Source organism: Poecilia latipinna, unplaced genomic scaffold, assembly GCF_001443285.1.
Source record: "Poecilia latipinna isolate Pla-1442-1.1 unplaced genomic scaffold, P_latipinna-1.0 Scaffold4029, whole genome shotgun sequence".
Taxonomy (NCBI): domain Eukaryota; kingdom Metazoa; phylum Chordata; class Actinopteri; order Cyprinodontiformes; family Poeciliidae; genus Poecilia; species Poecilia latipinna.
In genome coordinates, this window is record NW_015116645.1 from 33,927 (window position 1) to 52,193 (window position 18,267).

Here is an 18,267-nt window from a genome sequence, read left to right on the forward strand (position 1 = left end):
AATAACAAATGTGTNACCAGGTGAAGATTTACTTTTACTTTTCCAGGATATCACTCTCTCTTTTTCTGACCATCTGAGAATGACTGTCCCCAATTGGTCAGGAAATATTTAACAAAACCAATCAAACAATGGATGCATTAAGTTTAATTTGTTGCATATTATGTATGAATGTGAATATTGTTCCACATAATGAAACTAAGCCTGAAATTGAAGCTAAGCTTTTATTCATATTTTATGAAGTTGCAGGTAAACATTCCTACTTTATGACATGCTGATCTACATCCACATTATTTTACAAAAACAACTTAAACTTAACGCCTTTCAGTGAATATTCCCAATTATAGATTTTCCCCTTTAATTCCTTAACATTCAATCATTTACATTTGTTTTGGATTGCCCTAGGTTGCTTAAGTTAAAAATATACAATAATAACTCCATATTTGTTATTAGCCAGGATTTGCTCCAGTATAACAGAGAAATGTGGACATACTCAGGAGCTTTTTAAAAACCACTTCACATTAAATTCTCAGATGACCAAATAGCTGAATTTACTTTTTATTAAAACTCCCTGACCTGAAATTCATTCCACTGTAAGAATATCAGTGTGAGGTTAACAAGAATCTTACATGATTACCCGTCAACCTGTTCCAACCGGTTTGACCTCAACATGCCTTTTTACTTGGGTAGAAACTTTGACAGATTGTGGTTTACATACCTGCTTGTCATGGTGTGTAAATGTCACAGGATTCCTTAGAATGAATGTACCAGTCTGTCAAGCTTGGCAATCTTTTCCCAATAGCAACAATGCATTTTCACGAAGGGGACCCAATGTCACACTACAGACACCGTCACATCAGATTCCCACACTGACAGAGACCAACTACTGTTTTACTGTTTAGTATGTCATACAGGTAAAGAGTAAATAAAAAAATAACTAAAATGCAGTTTTCAGATTATGAATTCCTGTGTACAGGCCCAGAGTTATAAACTGCTGGACAAATTCCTTCAGGATTTCAGGCAGAGAGCAGAATCCAAGGCTTTATCAACCACAACAGGTCCTTCAGATCCAGAATCAAATCTTGATTCATGTCTCAATGGGCAATTCATTTAATAGAGAGTTACAATGAAAACACTAACAATGATTAATATTTAATTAGAGGGTGTGGAACTAAATTTTACTGCTTCAAACAATGGAGGTGAAAAAGCACAAAACTTGTAAATCAAAAACAAAGAGCTGGTAAGACTAAAGATAATAAGCCACATAAACCACATTATGTATAAAGACCTTCCAGACTGAATCAAACAGCAGAAAATAATCAGCCTACTTACCATAATTCTTCTCTCGGTCTTACAGCCTGTGCTGTGTGTTGAGGCAACACTGTGAATGACAGCAGAGTAGAGCAATAAAAACATTAAATAACAGCCAACAAAGAGCTTCCTGGAATACAGCCAGGAAGAGTCAGTACACTGACAGTGACACAACAGGTTCCATCGCTCCACATGCTTTGCTAATGTCAACCGTGAAATAAGGTAAGTTAGCACGGTGATCTGTTAAAAAGTGATTTAAAGGCCTACAGTCTCTGCTGAATGTTATTCCATTTGTAGATTAACATTCCTCTGAAAGGATGACAACTACGAGGCCCTGAGTTGGTTGCCCATTACCATTTTGTCCGTTTGAGTCCAGTTATTTTCCATCACCTTGGGAAATGGTGGAAAAAAGGCACATCATTTTTTTTCTCACTGTCTGAAGTTAAATCTGATCAATTCTCTTGTTTTAGGTTAGTTAGAATTCCCAAAATTATTCTATTTGCTAAATGCCAGAAAACATAGTGAGAATTTTTTTTGGTTAGTTTTTCCCACTTTGACTCTGGAGTTTCCAGTTCATATTCCACAGAGACGTTTCTGTACACTAGACTGGCTACTTTGAGGTGGTGTTCCATGTATCCCTTTCTTGCTAGTATCTTCCAGCCTGCAGAGAAGCTGGGTTATTTCTTGGGCCTCTCCAGCCTGCTATGCCAGATCTGGGCCTCTGCAGTTATTACCATTAGTCTTGTTTTGTCAGATTGAAAATACCATTACAATTTAACCTTTAACCAGGTGTTAAACATACTTTTCATACATTTTACTACATGTTTGTATTAAACTACATGTTTGTATTAAACTGTCATGTTTTTTTTTATTACCTGCAAGTAGAAAATTATCGCAAAAAAATCCATCTGAGGTTAATTTTTATACATGCCTTCCTAAATACTTTTTTCTCCTTTGAAGACAGCATAGAATGACTAAGAGCTTAAATTGAGATGAAGAACTTAGAAGGTTTGGAATGCTTAACTACAGATTTGTTGGGAGTTGGGTTGTTTTTGGGTTTTGTTTTGCCTTTTCGTTCCTATGGCTTGCCATCACCACCAGAGGGCTCCGTGGAGGCTAGGTCAGGGGAACTGGAGTGCTGACGTCACCGTCACACCGGTTCCCAATCCACTCATCAGCAGGACTTCAAGAGACGGCAGCTGCCAGCACACCGACGCTTGAGTGTTAGCCAGTTATGCTGTTCCTGTGACGACAAGTCTGGCTAAATCCCCGAGTTTCACTTGTGACGCCGTGGACAAATTACACACTGGTGCCCAAGGCAACCACTCGCCTCCTCCGTTGAAAAGAAAAGAAGACTCCTCAGTGTCTGGAAGTCCAAGCTGGCAGTCCGACCGCTCTCTCGTGACGTAGTCAAGTCCTACGACCTGTCCGCCCTCCACCGCAGTCCTACCTACACCTCCTGCCCTGATTCTCAGCTCCCCACTCCTGGCGGAGTTGTTGATTTCTTCCCCCCGTGTAAGCATATTTCTTTAGAGTTAACTGTCAATTCCCACGGTCATTGAACTCACCTCCTGATCTGCTGCTGTCTCCAGACGTTCCTGGCATTCCTGATTGTTTCCGTCCTCTCCGATGTTTAAGAGAACCTACCTGGAAATCCTTTTTTTTTGTTAAATCACTTGACTGATCTCTGCATCCTGACTTGTGTTCTGTATGTGGGTTCGTAGCGTTAACACCAGTATGACAAGATTTACTCAATAAATCAGAATATTAAAAAATCAATTTATTTCAGGAATTTCACCAAGTGAAACACAAATAGATGACTTGTATTGTTCTTGCCACTAAGCTGACTTTTCAGAACTTGCCTTAATAACTGTAAGTGTCTGGCTGTTTCCGCTTTCCTTGTTTCCCTGTTATTTGCAGCTCTCCTCAACACTGATGTCCCTGCTGTGGATCCTGGTGGTGGATTTGGGGGATCAGAGAGTGGTGACTAATGGTGGCTTCATTAAAGTCAATATTCATAGTCAGCCATTTTGACTGGTTGGAAAAGGGGGTTCAAGCCTAGGCACAATTGCAGAGGGGAGACTGGGTCATCAGTATTCCACATTGATTGAGACTTGCACAATCGGCTTAAAGTATACAGCTGAAACCAGATGTTTACATACACTGAATAAAAAAAGCTCATACATTCTTTCTCACTCTCTGAAGTTAAATCAGATCAAACTTATTTTGTTTTAGGTTAGTTAGAAAGACGATGTATTTTAAGGCCACACCTTAAACACACTGCTTTCTTGTTTGACACAATGTGAAAGTCAAAAGGTCATTATCAGGATATCAGGAAGACAAATCTTGTTCATCCATGAGAACAATTTGCCGATGCTTGAAGGTTCTGTTCAAAAAATTATCTGCAAGAATAGATATGATGGGAACGTACAACCATCATAATGCTCAAAAAGGAGATGAGTTCTGTGTCCCAAAGAGGAATATGTTCTGGCCTCAAATGAGCAGACTGAACCCAGAACAAAACCCACAGACCAGGTGTAGATGCTGCTGTAGTTGGTAAAACAGTCATATCTGCAGTCAAACGGTCTTGTACCAACATGGGCTGAAAGGCCACTCAGCGAGGCAGAAGCTCTTACTTCAACAGAAAAATAAAAAGCCAAATGGCAGTTTGACCCCAGTCCTATGGAGAAGCTGTGGGAAGATGTGAAATCTGAGGTGGCCTACAAACCTGGCTAAGCTACACCAGTTATCTCAAGAGGAATGGACCAGAACTTGAGTAAACTATGACTTGGGTCAAACCTTTTAGATTTCACTTAACAAGCTTCCCACAACACAGCCTAAAAGACAGCTAACACAGATTAAATACTGACCAAATATATGTAAACTTCTGAATTTAAGGAAAGTTTTTAAACCATCTCTAAAAATGTTCTCACCAAGTTTTCTGGTATTTAGCAAACAGAAATAAGTTTGGTAAATCTAACAGACCTAAAAAGAAGTTTGGTCTGATTCAACTTCAGACCATGAGAAAAAAAAACTGCTTGCTTATCTTTTTATTGAGTGTGTGTAAATATCTGGTTTCAAATGTCATCCTGTCATCTAACCTCATTAAAGCATGCTGCCGTGCTTGCTTCGCTCCAGCTGTTCCTATGTTTCTGCTGCTATAGAGCTTTGAGATCTGCCAAGTTTCTTTTCTTTACGCTTCTTTTTACAGATGCCAAAGAATTTTTTTTTCTCATTGCTGTATTAAAGCCTTTCCAATGTTCCAGTAATTCCAGTTGACTGGCATGTCATGCTCAAGCCCCGCCTGAGTTACTGGAAGGTTCGTCATGGCCTAACAGGAAGTTCCTTGAATTGGCTTCTTATATTTGTGACATTTTATCAAATGTGGCGAGTCCTTATCTACCACAGCATCACCATCTTAACTGCAGCCGTCTTGAGCTTCATGTTTTTATCTCGTATAGGACAAGACTGTCAAATTGGAATTGTCAGAAGTATTCTCTGTCCCCAATCGCTGTCTTTCAACCTGCTCTGGGTGGTAGCACATTCATCTGACATGCTGCCTAAAAGGAAAAGACATCTGATTAACAGAAGTTTACAAAATGAAGATTTTAATTTGAAATCTTTAGTCTGAAATTGGCCTCACTTAAGAGATCTGTGTAAAAAAGAGCTCCTTTGTCTTCTCCCAGTGCCACCTAGAGACAACCAGTCAGAGCCAAGAGGAAACGCTGCTCACTTTCTGTCTCATATTATACTGTCACGATAGTTTTAACAAATATGTAAAAAATAAAACAGTATTTGCTTTTTACAAAAAGTTAGATAATGCAACTTTAAGTGTTATTCAATGTGCAAGTGAAAATAGGTGTGCTTTGGTTGAAAGGTTACATTGGTTTTTTTGTTTTTGTTTTTGACCTCCCTTTTAAAGTTGTTTGCCTTCCTAAAAGCGATCCCTTTCACTTTACCTTTGAACACGAGCATCAAACAGACATTTCAGAGGAACATCTGTTTGACCAAAACACATTGTGACTGGTTTGGGTTTACAAGCACTGACAGCTGTGATGATGATTCAGCAAATCAGACGGGCACAACAACAAGTTGAGGTCCTGATGGTGACGGCTTTGGTTGATTCTCCGCATGCCGAGGAGGACAATGCGTAACTTTGGACAGATCTGACCAAATTTATGCATAACCTCACTTGGATTTAGAAATAAAATAATTTTCATTTGACAAAGAAAAGGCTCTGAAACTATGTAGAATGAGTATTAGTTTGGAAAATATTTTTTTCATTTTAATGTACATTTTGTCTTTGTTCATTTACCCTTTGTTCACTTATTTGTATAGGTGAAATACCTATTCCTAAATAGGTGTGTTATCTGTTTAGGAAGGTGAAATACTCTTCCCAATAATAAAAAAAATGTTAACAGCATTAAAGCAATTAAACCCTTCTAACCGTTGATGTTTACTTTAGTTGCAAAAAGAAAAAATCTATCTTAAAAAGCCAGAAGGAGGAGTCTGCAGTACTGAATCAAAACACTTCATCAAACCTGACAGGGTAAGTTCTCTAGTTAAATAACACCAACCAAAAGCAGTCCATTGCATATATTGCTGGAAGACAGATTTCTGTTGATTGCTGAAAAGTTTGCAGCAGAAAATGACCTCAAAGTTAATGAACAACAAGCATTGGCCAAAGATTGAATCACTTACAGGCTTTATGTTGAAAATGAAAACAACTTTTTCCAAAACTGACAGAAACAATCACGGAAATATGTGTGAGTGGAAACAACCTGAGTATGAATGTCTGTAAAACTTGGGCACTTTTCTTCAAAAGCTTAAAATAAGTAAATAACTTTGTGTTGATGTAATGAAAGCACCAACATTCATTTGGTCATGTAAGAGTGAACTATTTACACAACAGCAAAAAAAAAAAAAAAAAAAAAACAACTGCAGCAAAACAATTGAGCAATTTTTACCAACACAGGTAATTAAATTTAGTACTTATTAAACTGATGGGCCTAATTTATAGTATGGTTTTGATTAGTTGGTTAGTTGTGCCTTGGGTTGTTAGTTCTAACAGAAATATCAGCTTTAAAGATGCCTTTCTGTGTGACATGACAGAAAACACACACTTAAAAATAAACGCTTTATATTGCCCTTTGTGTTGTTTCAAAGTGTTTAATTTATGATTCCACAAAAAATACATAATATTTTAAGCAGATGCAACTGTAACACATTTTCATTAGGACATGTTAATATATTATGGGAAAAGTTCTTCTGCAAGTTTTCTCATAAAAGTTGCATTACAGAAAAAGGCGCTATATAGTTTTCATAAAAAAAGAGGTTGAGGAAAATACTCTGATCCAACTGAAAGCAAGAAAAGTAACTTTATTTACTGCAGCCACTGAGTCAAACATTTGCTACAACTGCCCAGCAGATCATACTGTGTGCATTCAGTGTGGGATAAAAGAGAACAAGTTTTTTGTTCATTAAGCTTTCACTTCATTAACTGTTTTATTTTCAACCCTTTGGGATCTGCAGCTTTTCTGATAAAATGTTCTTAATCATCACCCATGTCAAACTCATCTAATGTCCACATCTTTGCATAGGAATCAAACCAATATCCATATTTCATGTGAACTTCTGTAGAGATTAAAATTTCACTCAGCTTTTGAATTAGCCTTCAACATTTTTAAAAAATATTATTTTTAGCTCCATGTTCTAAAGGGGCACCATTGTATCATTGCTTTAGTTTTAAGTGCAATCCCTAATGTGACTGTTTTTATGTCGTCATATTTTATATAACTTTTATTTCAATCATCCATGAAATGATCTTGTGTAACATTAATGGAAAAGTTCAGGGGGGTGGAAATTATTATTTTCCTTCTTTTCATCTCTCTGCATTGCACTGTAAAAACTCTCATACACTGACTGTGAAACTGTAGGCTTCACAATATCAAGACAGAAACAGCAGTAAAGGGACATGTAGTAAAAACAAGAGATGTGCCACTGTGTTAAAATACTATTTCAGTTTCCTTCATAAGTTTGTGGAACTGAGCATGGAGTATTTACAGCATCATATCATTTTCTATCTTTAAAAAGCAGCGTTTGCAAATAAATTAACAACAAAAAATGAGGAATTTTGTGTGTAAATCTGCAGACATGATTTGAACTGATTTAGATGTTGCTGTATGACTGTGAGGAGTCAGTGTTGCTGCTTGTGTTTGGAACTGGTGAAACACGGTACACCCCTGGAAGACAAACAACATGTCAATCATGATAGTGAACTCAATTTCAAAAAGGATCACAATGAGCATGAGAACAACTTACCCCTTCTCCGAAAAATTCGGTTTATGACGTTTTCTGCACCACTGGAGGAAGTTCCTGCACTCGTGCTCTACAGCAGGAAATAGGTGGAAATTAAAAGTTTGCTTTGTGTATATTTAATGAAATCACAGGTCTATTGTAGGCTCTTTGACATATCAGTAATCCAAAATGTAAAACTGATCAAATTATAGATTTTTTATAATTTTGGTGTTCTTTAGTTTTCAAATTAGAACTTACCCTTGTGCGATTAGAAGTAGTGCTTAATGCAGGGACTTGTCGCAAAACAAGAGAGCGGATCTGAAAATAAATACATTTGTTAAAGAAAAAACTTATAAGTTTGGGGGAAATGGTGTGTGAACTGTCCAGCATACAACATAACTAATTTTGATATTTTTGTTAAGCTAAGCTAATTTCCTTTTCTGTGGTGACTTAGATTTTGTAGAAATTTGAGCAACTTGTATTTACTAGTCACATAGTTTGGATGAGAGACAAAACCAGTTTAAAAACAGATTAAAAAACGTGGACATCTAAGTTTAATTTACGGAAGTTAAACACAAATGTTTGTGGTAGTTTGTGGAGAAGGACCATCTGGAAGGTCTACTTCATTTCACCAAAAATGGCCACTAGAAACTTCTATCGTGTACTATCGCGTACTGAGTACTGTAAGATGAGTGTCAACTTGCCTTACTAAGCTCTACAATCAAAAATTTATGAATGTTTCAGACAGGCACCTTCACATCCAAACTGCTTATCCTTACATTTAATATGAAGTTTAAATTCAAATATGACTAATTTAGATTTTTCTTTTTTTGTGTTCATGACAGCTATTAGTGTGAAAACCTGTCTGCCCCTTCATTTGGAGAAAATACTAGTACATGCATATCCATAGTTAAAAAAAAAAACGCAAAGGAAATAATTATTGTAAAACTTTTAAGAAGTCATCCTACCTTGGCATCGAATAATGTCCCAAACACTAAAATGAAGAAACCCTGAGGAAGGTCAAAAATTACTTCATTAACAGAGTACAAGAAAAATGAAAAATAAAAAAATACTGAAATGCCAGCAACAAATTCCAATCCTTTTTCTGATTAAATGCAAGTACCTGCAATGAGTTGAAGAAAGCAAAAGCAACATGGATCCCTCCATTTGTTGGGTCCACCATGGTTCCAATTCCCAAACACCAGGTCAGTCCGAATAATGGAGTCAGTATAGCCACACATCTTAAAATGACTAGCAGGGCATTTTTCTCATCTGCCTGGGCTTGGTTTCCAGTGCTTCGTCTTCTGAGCATCTTGTACAAAACCACCAGAATGACCAAAATATTGAACACAACTATGGCCAAGGCAGGGATCACTAAGGCCAGGAGGGCCTTGGTCTTTGTCCAGTTTAGCCAACAAGCTTGATCTTCCCTTACATATCCACGTCCAGGTGCAGTGGCAGCTACTGTAGTAACAGCAATGATCAGAGGGCAAACATATCCCACAGTCAAGCCAATGGCGAACATGGTCCATTTGGACATTTGGGAGAAGACCATGACTGACCGATACAAGAGCAGCAGACTTGAGTCGAGCATCCAAAAGAACATGGCGAGATAGAAAAAGTGCATGAAAAAGGTTGCTGCACTGCATGGTCCAACTGGAACTTTGTAGTCCTCGTCTGGGTTTTCTTTGGGGTTCTTTGAAATAGCGGCTCCAATGATGAAACAGATGTCAGCAATCAGCAAGGACAGGGCTGTGTTAACAATGGCAACATGGCGCATAAAGGCAGTGCTGTTTTTGGTAAGGGGTCGCCATACAATTCCTTCAATGATGAGACAAATAACTAAGCTGACCATTGATATTCCAACTCCGATATATGTCATTATATCCAGTAATGTTCTTAGTTTTTCAGGGATGCCAGTTGACATCAGAATTGAGAACGATGTGAGATGGTTGCAGGTGCAGGTCACGGTATCGTTTATATCAGAAACAAACTTACAGCCCTTGTCATCCCAGGCACCAAGATTATCTAAGAGAGTAAAATTCCAGAAGACGCACTGAGGGTTCAGTTCCAGAGTGGTATTGAGCTTGTTGTAGCTTAAGCTGACATTGTGAACTGCTTCATTTATTTTGACAAGCAGAACAGCAGCATTGATGACATTCTCGGGGTAAGTTTCATTGCTGGTTTCATTAAAAAGGCTGAAGTTAAATGCAGAGGTCCGTGGTGGCATAACATTATTCAAGGAGGAGAAAAGAATAGTGGTGATAAATGTATTGTCAAAACCTGTTTCTGGAATTTCTATGGTAACCGTGGAGTTCAGTTCATCATTGAACGAGTCTGTGAATTTGGTTCTCTTGAGCTGAATCCGTTGAGTAATTATTGTAAATGAACCATTCAGTCTTTCAGAAATTGTCTCCATTGAAAACAGCAATAGTGAGCTGGAATTTTGGTTTTCACCTGTATTCAGAAAGCTCCAAGATTCTTTTGCATTGTCACTAATGAGGACATCAACAGTTTCCAGTACATTCTGTAGATGAAGAGATATGTTATAAAAATCCACAACATTCTCAAACCTTTGCTACAAAGTTGTTATATATAAAATGTAGCATATTCACCATACCTGCATGACATCTTCTTTTACATCATTTGAAACTTGTGCAATGGTATTTAATATATTGACAATGGCAGAGATTGTTGCAGGTGACTGAGTGACTTCTTGTTCTTTCTCGTTGACAGCTTTAGTTAAATTCCCTGTAAATTCTGGAACTTCTTCATTTTTCAGATCCTGAATAAATGTGAGGAGAATATAAACAAAGACTGCAAAAATATGTAAAAATATTAAGAATCAGACAAGCTCCTTTTCAGCAGAAGCAAACCAGATTTGTAGTAACTGACCAGTCACCTAAAGTCTGATAAATTATTATTTTAAGCCTTTAAATGTTAACCAAATGGATAGTTGAGCCAGTCATGGGAGGGAAAATTAACTGTTCAGTACCTGGAAGATAGATCACTGTTAGGTCCATCTGACCAAGATGACAAGAATGAGGAAAAGAGGCTCGACCTTCTTCCACTTCAGATTTGAAAAGGCAAAGAGGTACCATGTGAATGCTGAGATATTTACAAGCTACTAGCTGAGAACATTGGTTCTACCCTAGAAAGACAAAAAGTCACATTTTTGTGGCTTTGAGTTGCAAAAAGAAAGATTTTCACTGTTGTCTGTACTCAAGTGCCACAGCCCATGTGAGCAAAGATGAAATCACCTGGAATGATCTGGTTAGGTTGGTTAGTTTGGTTGTTGGACTTTGTTGCTAAGCACAGATTACTGTTAATAAGTTTTATAGAAATGTATGTGGTAAAAGATTGAAAGATAGGGATCGATTTTGTAACCAGGTCATCGTCTGTGGTCTCACGTCTTATGTTTTTGTATGAACATAGAGGCAGATGTGTGAACTGAGAGGAGCAACCAGGAACTACAGTAAGCTGCTTTGTATTAATTACTGGTAAACCCAAATTGAGTTATAAAAAGAGAGCTGGAAATGTTTGACAGATTATAGGTGAGAAGTGAGCACAGCAGCTGGGGTCAACTCTCCACTAATGTTTGGAGTGACATTCAGCATTGAAAAACCTTGAGGTTCTGGGTCACATCACACCAAGTTGGCATTATGTAGTTCTGCTGTTTTGCACTGTTGGGACAAAACTGCAGCTCCATCATAAAGCTGACCACAGCGTTTGTCTTTTTTATTGAAGTCAGCTTTTCAAAGCGATGAACTGCTAGCAGAGCTGCTATATCACGTCATTCAGCTACAAAACTTAACACGCGTTTTTGGCTCTGCTTATGATTAAACTCATAATTGTTCCTCCAGACTGAGGAGCTCTGTGATAGCAGATGGCATGTTCACCTGCCCACAACTAAACTATATGAGTAATGTTGTTTGGGGTTTCCAGTGAGGTAATCACAAGCCAATCAACTTGTCAATCAAATGGTCAGGTGTCAATCAAATGGCTTCTGTACATTACTTGGCTGGGTGGGGCTAGTACTACCCCTGAAATAGGTATGAAAAACTGAGAACAGCCACATAGAGCAGCGCCAGATCTGCTAATGGAGATAAATGTGGCAGGGGTGGACTAACGCAGAACCAGTTAGAGGTCCTCTAGTGGAAAACCTCCTGAAACTAGGTCAAGTTCAGGTCCTCCACTGCAAATCATAGAATCAGACTAAAATACATCAAATTAAGATATCTCTGAGTTTAAGTTTATACTTGTGCTATTTTTTGTTTACATGCAAAAATACACATATGCATGCACTAAGCTTAGACACAGACAACTGTCTGGTTGTACTGGTCTTAGACTTAAAATTAAAACTTCATAAGGTCTATAAAAACATGTACATATTGCAAAAATGGCACAACCATAGACCTCAACACACAGGTATCATCATGCTTTGTATACCATGTTAGATAGATAGAGAGAGAGAGAGAGAGAGAGAGAGAGAGAGAGAGGCAAAACCAGAAGGACTTTGTTTGATGCTTCCGGTAAGTTGTCATTCCACTCAGTCTGGATCTTTCACCCTCCACTTCAACAGAGTGGTAAAACAATCTAGTAGTGAAACTCGACCGTAACTTCAAACTTGACAAAGAGGTTGATTCTGTTGGGAAAATAATCTTTTTTCAATTTTTTTTAGAAGTAAAGATTCTTTAGCTACAGTGACCTGCAGAAGGTCCTCCACGTCTTTGTTAGCTCGATGTTTGATTATTGTAATATTTTATATGACTGTATCAAGCAGTTTTCCATCTGCTTGTCCAAAACTCTGCCATTAGCTTGTTGACTAACTTGTGTAAACAAAAATATATAACTCCTATCCACCAGTTCAGCTCAGGATACAACTTAAATTGCTGGAACTTGTTTTTAAAGCACTGAATGTTCTCGCACCACTTTAGAAAACCCTTCAGCCCAGCAGCACTTTATGGTCAGCCAGTAAATATCTGCTGGAGGGGCCTCCATAGGTGGAAGCCATTAGTCCTTTTCAGTTGCTGGCCCAACAGTCTAGCATAGTCTTCCCTATGAGTTGCAAGCCATTCTCTGATCTGTTTTTTCAAGGTCAAACAAAACCCATGCCTTTAAACAGGCTTTTGAAGTTTGACCACTTTTAACATTGTTGTATTTTTTTAGTGTTTTATGAGCACTGTTCCTGTTTCATTGTGTTCTGTATTTGTTTTTACTCTGGAAAGCATCTTGGTCAATATGCTTGAATATATGAGGTCTCCACATACTGTAAATGCAAATGAAACATAGACATGATTCTAAGTCATCACTAGATTCTGGGATCCACAACATTTGTAAAATGGAATCTACCTACCACTGACTCAGTTAGCAAATCTTTGATTATGGTTATAATGCAGGTGTCTTTCACAAGTTTCCAGGTTCCTGAAGCCAAACAAACTGCAGTCTTGGTTCCTGTTTGTCCTTCTTCACAGTTTCCTTCCTTTATGTCATCTACTCTTCCTTCTCCATACTCAGCATCCTTACAGATAATAGCTAAAAATTTAAAAACATGCAAGTCAAAATGCGAATAAAACAGCATGAATTTAACAAAATTTCACACTGCTCTTACGACTGAGAAAAACAGTCAACGCTGTTTTTTCTTCATAACCCGGCGGATTGTCAACTTTGCAGGTGAATGTTGCTTTCTGTTCTTGAGTGCAGCTTTGCATCGGATATTGATAAGTGATGCAGTTCAGGGTTGAACCTGCAAATGTTTTGAATTGTGATTAACATTATTAAGACAGTCCTAAGCTTCTGAGTATTTGGAATTTGTGTATTTCATCATTTACTGCATACCTGATTGTAATGGTGTATTTCCTGCATACCACTTGAGTTTGAAAGGGGACTGGACACAGCACTTAAGTGGTACACTCTTCCCTTGGTCACATTTAGCAAGAACTGTACGACTGACACTGATAACGGGAGCAGATCTGATGTTACTAGGCAACACATCCCTTTTCTGATTGACAATAATATCATTTCGTGTTGATGTGCATTCATAAGTCCCTAAAATGAAGGAAATCATAATTAGTAATTACATGCATGAACCAAAAGTCTTATATAAACTGAAAGTTTGTTGTATGTAAAAGATGTATGTATTTATTAGAGCCATAAAAGCCATAAAAGGAAACAAATGTTGGTGTCTTATTGAACTCAGTTTTGATTATAACTGTAAATTGCATCCTAACAACAACATATAACTGACTATTCTTCCAGGATAATATCACTGATTATGAATTTTTACAAGAATGTTGTGGTATACCTGAAATTCCTTAATTTACTTGTACCAACAATTAATTCTGCTGTGTTGCTCTTCTCGTGTCTTCATGAGGTCATAAGTGAAACAAGTTAAAACACTTTAAAAGAACTAATTTAATACAGCCATGTTGCAGTGTGATAGTGTTCCTGTCTCATAGATAAATATAGCAAATATTTCTATTTTTGCACAGTTGTAGGTGATGCATCACTTTGTTTAATTTTTTTTTTCAGTTCTCAAATTCAGATGAATTTGTTCTACACACCTACAAACCTATACACGTTTGAAATTAGAAAATGTGATCAAGTATTCTTAATATTCTAATGAATGAACGAAAATGTGTGTGAAAAAAATAAAGAACCACATGTAAGGTTAAGTTATAAACTTGCCTAAATGTCATACTGCAATATTTAAAATGTACAAGAACTTTTCACTTATTGCTTTTTAAAATAAAGTTGGCTTTAACTTACCTGCATCAGAAGGAATCACTTGGGCAATAACCAGTGTGAATGGATATTTGGAAGAAATTGTATGTCTGCGTGATGGTGAAAGTACCAACCCTTTAAATTTCCATTTAACACTAAACCCGTCTTCTAAATTAAAACCAGGGGGGGCACATGTCAGTGTCATGGTTTCATCAGTATAGATGACCTCAGGGCTTAAGGTCAATGGTGTGTCACCTACAGAGAGAGTCAAATACAGCTGAAACCAGGTATTTACATAAAATAATTTCTGTTTTCTCACGCCAGAAAACTTAGTGAGAACATTTTTGTAACTTTCCTTGAATTCAAAAGTTCACATACATTTGTTCAGTATCTGGGATAAATATTTTCTAAACGGCATGACTTGGGTCAAACCTTTTGGGGTTTCCTGTTAAATACAGAATGAAGAAAGCACTGGGCACTCACTTTGGACTTCTGGAACTTTTCCATCCAGAACAGGAGCAATTTCCCTTTCAATGGCGGTAATGAGTTTATCATTTGCCTCAGCCATCTGAGTGGTATATTCAAATGTCCTGATAGTAAAGTCCACAATAACACTTCCTTGTCTGTAAAACAAATGAAACCCAAAACTATGATCAGAAGCATGTTCAGACTAACACATTTTACTTTAGACAACTGTTAAAGCTAATTACCTGATGTCAGTCACAAAAGCAGCAATGACTCCATTTTTGATGTTATACTGTTGTGAAAGCTGTGGAAATAGATGTGGGTGAAATTATAAGCATCAAAACACAAACAGCTGAAAATTTGAAATCATATTGAGCAAAGAATGTACTTACCAGTCCATTAAATTGTCCTTCAAGTTCTTTGTATTTAGAACTGCTCTTATTATTATAGTCCTGTATAAAATCCTTATTTAATCTCATTGACCTTTTAATATCAGTTGCTGTTTGTGGAAAATGGAAAGTTACTTATTTGGGCACCATAGAAACATGAGCATCCATACAAAACACACACCTGGTAAAGAGTATTTACTAGAAAGGCATCAAGCAGTCTCAGGTCTAGGAAGAAAAACTGTCAACTGTGATAGATCTCTGCATTAACAACTATTAACAAATTAACAAAAATTAGATATTTGGTTGCTCGCTGAATGCAATTTAGTAAAAACAAACAAAAAAAAAACACTTCATGGATAAAAATATAAAAACAGTAGAACAAGTCAACATCATTCTCTTTAAAGACAAATAGTTCACAGAGAATACTTTACACAGAAAGAATTAATCTTTTTGTATTTCTGGGGACAAAAATGTTTAATTATTTATTAATTTATCACAATTTATAAATATTTATAAAGAATCATTTACAATTATTATTTATTCAGTTATTTTAAAGCATTAGCAAGTCAGCTATCCATGACTATAAAAAATGCAATCGCAGGAAATTCCCCGGGTAAATAATGAAAGAACAAGCAGAATTTGTCACAGCAATGTTACCTGCTGGTGTAGGTGAAGGAGGTAGGGTGACAGTGGTGGTCGAGACAGTAGATGAAGCAACTGTGGTAACAGTAACACTGGTAGCAGGTGTGGGGGCCTTGGTAGTAATAATATTGGTCAAGTTCAGGGTAGTATTTGTATCGAATATAACAGTTGTACTGGGTTGAGCAGAAGTACTTTGTGTTTTTGTGATGGCAGTAGTCATGTTTGTTGCACTCATAGGGAGAGATGGGGTAGTTGTTGTCTGGTGTGTGGTGGGAACAGTGGTGGTATGATTTGTAATAAGGATAGTAGTAGTGGGGATGGTAGTAATTGTAGCACTGGTTGTCGGGAGAACAGTTGACGGGACTGGAGTAGGTGGAGTCATTGTTGTGTTTTGTGGCATCACACTTGTACCTGAAAAGGAGAAAATTAAGACATAAATATCTAGACTACCAACATAAAAAAGACACAATCAAAATGACTCTTACTCCATACAAATAACTCAAAAATATTCCAAATAGTTTTAATGTATTTTTCTTTCTTTCCTTCTTGAGTTAGTTCAACCATTTCTTTGCTGTGTTTTAACAAAGTCAACTAGGAAGCATTGAGAACTTTTATTCTAACATCTGCCAAGTGTCACCCGGACCCACTACGAGAAGACAGGGGGTCTGGGTCCAGAGGTGGGGTTATAACCAGGTCGTCACTTTAACAAATTAAAGAAAGCACAAAATAAACAGCCATAATTTTGGACTCTAGAAGGAAGCCAGAATACCTGGATAGCACATACACATGCAAGGGGAAAATGTGAAATCCAGCTGCACCACCATGCAGCCCTTCACAGTAGATTAGCAAATTCCTATGTGGTGTCCTAATTAAATTAAAAACTTAGAATTTTAATAATAGTTCAAACTGTAATTTATTATTCATTACAATTAATAATCCCATAAACCAAACATTGATGTAAGTTCTGAGTTGGATAGGACTCTCCGGTCCAGAACTCAAATGGTATGAATGTTACAAAAAGAACAGGGATTTCTTTGTTTCAATAGGAAACTTCTAAAAGTGGACAGAAGTCACATGTGGAGAACCCCAAGGTTCAGTCCTAGGACCCCTTCTAATTCATATCTCTATGCTCCCACTTGCTCAGGTTATAACAGGGAATAAGATTTGCTACCATAATCAAGCAGATGATACACAACTCTACATTACAATGTCACCAGGTGACTGAACCCATCCAAACACTGAACAGATGCAGATAAATGTGTTGATGTGCCAAAACTTTGTCAAGCTGAACAGAAAAAAAACCTGAAGTTATCTTTGGACCTAAAGAGGAGCAATCTAGAGTCAACACATAGCTTCAGTTATTACAGATGGAAATGAGCAATCATTAATGATGTGCTGTTGTTGCATCACCCTCACAGACCACTCAGTCTTCTGGTTCTGCTCTGCATCCCCAGAACCAGAACCAAACATGGAGAGGCAGGATTTAGCTTCTATGCCCCACAAATCTGGAACAAACTTCCAGAAAACTGAAAAACAGCTCAGGTACTGAGTGGCTTTAAAACTAGACTAAAAACCTACAGTTACTTTAAAAACATAATCAATGAAACATTAATCAACAATCTGACGTATAACGATGGAACTTGACAAATGTAATGATTCAATTGTTGACTGTGTGTTCTATCGCATTGTATTTTTGTGTTTTTATGAAAGGCATTTTGAAGTGCCTTGTTGCTGAAAGGTGATATACAAATACAATTTGATTGACTGGTTGATTCTCAACAACTTTGATGCCACCTTGTGAGGTTGGTACATCATTTTTGGTCTCCAGAATTCTGATTCCCAACAGCAAGTAGAAAATACAAATCCCACACAAAAAGTTCAGCTGAGATTTGATTGGGCCCTTCAAACTCTGAGATAAATGTGTTAACTGGTGGAGCAACAAAGCTGCACATTATTCTCTCATAAGTGTAAAAACCAAACCAATGTTGCAAATATTATTTTAAATATCATTAAACCAGTCTTTTGTGTCACTGAGCGTTAAAACAAACCACCTCTTGACACAATGTCATGTATATTGTATATAGTATATTGTTATATAAATATATAAAAAATGAATAATTATTTATTGCTGCTAATCCGTTTTAAGGAAACTTATCTATTGAGTAATAAAAGTACCTTACCTAATACAACTGTTGTAGCATTAACCATTGTTGTCCCAGGTGTTGTAGTATTCATGGTTGTTGTTCCAGGTGTTGTAGTACTCATGGCTGTTGTTCCAGGTGTTGTAGTATTCATGGTTGTTGTTCCAGGTGTTGTAGTACTCATGGCTGTTGTTCCAGGTGTTGTAGTATTCATGGCTGTTGTTCCAGGTGTTGTAGTACTCATGGCTGTTGTTCCAGGTGTTGTAGTATTCATGGCTGTTGTTCCAGGTGTTGTAGTACTC

The 18,267-nt window shown here is 37.2% G+C and overlaps 1 protein-coding gene across 1 annotated transcript in view; it reads right to left on the reverse strand.

Annotated features, from left to right (window-relative positions):
- Positions 1–6,463: 6,463 nt before the first annotated feature.
- Positions 6,464–18,267, reverse strand: part of LOC106942081 (adhesion G protein-coupled receptor F5-like) — a 24,681-nt gene continuing 12,877 nt past the window's right edge. Inside the window, exons 12-26 of the mRNA XM_015025257.1 lie at positions 18,005–18,264; positions 15,840–16,235; positions 15,186–15,292; positions 15,039–15,097; positions 14,812–14,951; positions 14,374–14,583; positions 13,444–13,653; positions 13,217–13,351; positions 12,962–13,140; positions 10,226–10,390; positions 8,729–10,132; positions 8,574–8,615; positions 7,864–7,923; positions 7,630–7,696; positions 6,464–7,550 (exon numbers count right to left, since the gene is read on the reverse strand). Coding sequence (XP_014880743.1) covers positions 7,477–7,550; positions 7,630–7,696; positions 7,864–7,923; positions 8,574–8,615; positions 8,729–10,132; positions 10,226–10,390; positions 12,962–13,140; positions 13,217–13,351; positions 13,444–13,653; positions 14,374–14,583; positions 14,812–14,951; positions 15,039–15,097; positions 15,186–15,292; positions 15,840–16,235; positions 18,005–18,264 — 3,508 coding nt within the window. The 3' untranslated portion in view covers positions 6,464–7,476. The remainder of the gene's footprint in view (positions 7,551–7,629; positions 7,697–7,863; positions 7,924–8,573; positions 8,616–8,728; positions 10,133–10,225; positions 10,391–12,961; positions 13,141–13,216; positions 13,352–13,443; positions 13,654–14,373; positions 14,584–14,811; positions 14,952–15,038; positions 15,098–15,185; positions 15,293–15,839; positions 16,236–18,004; positions 18,265–18,267) is intronic.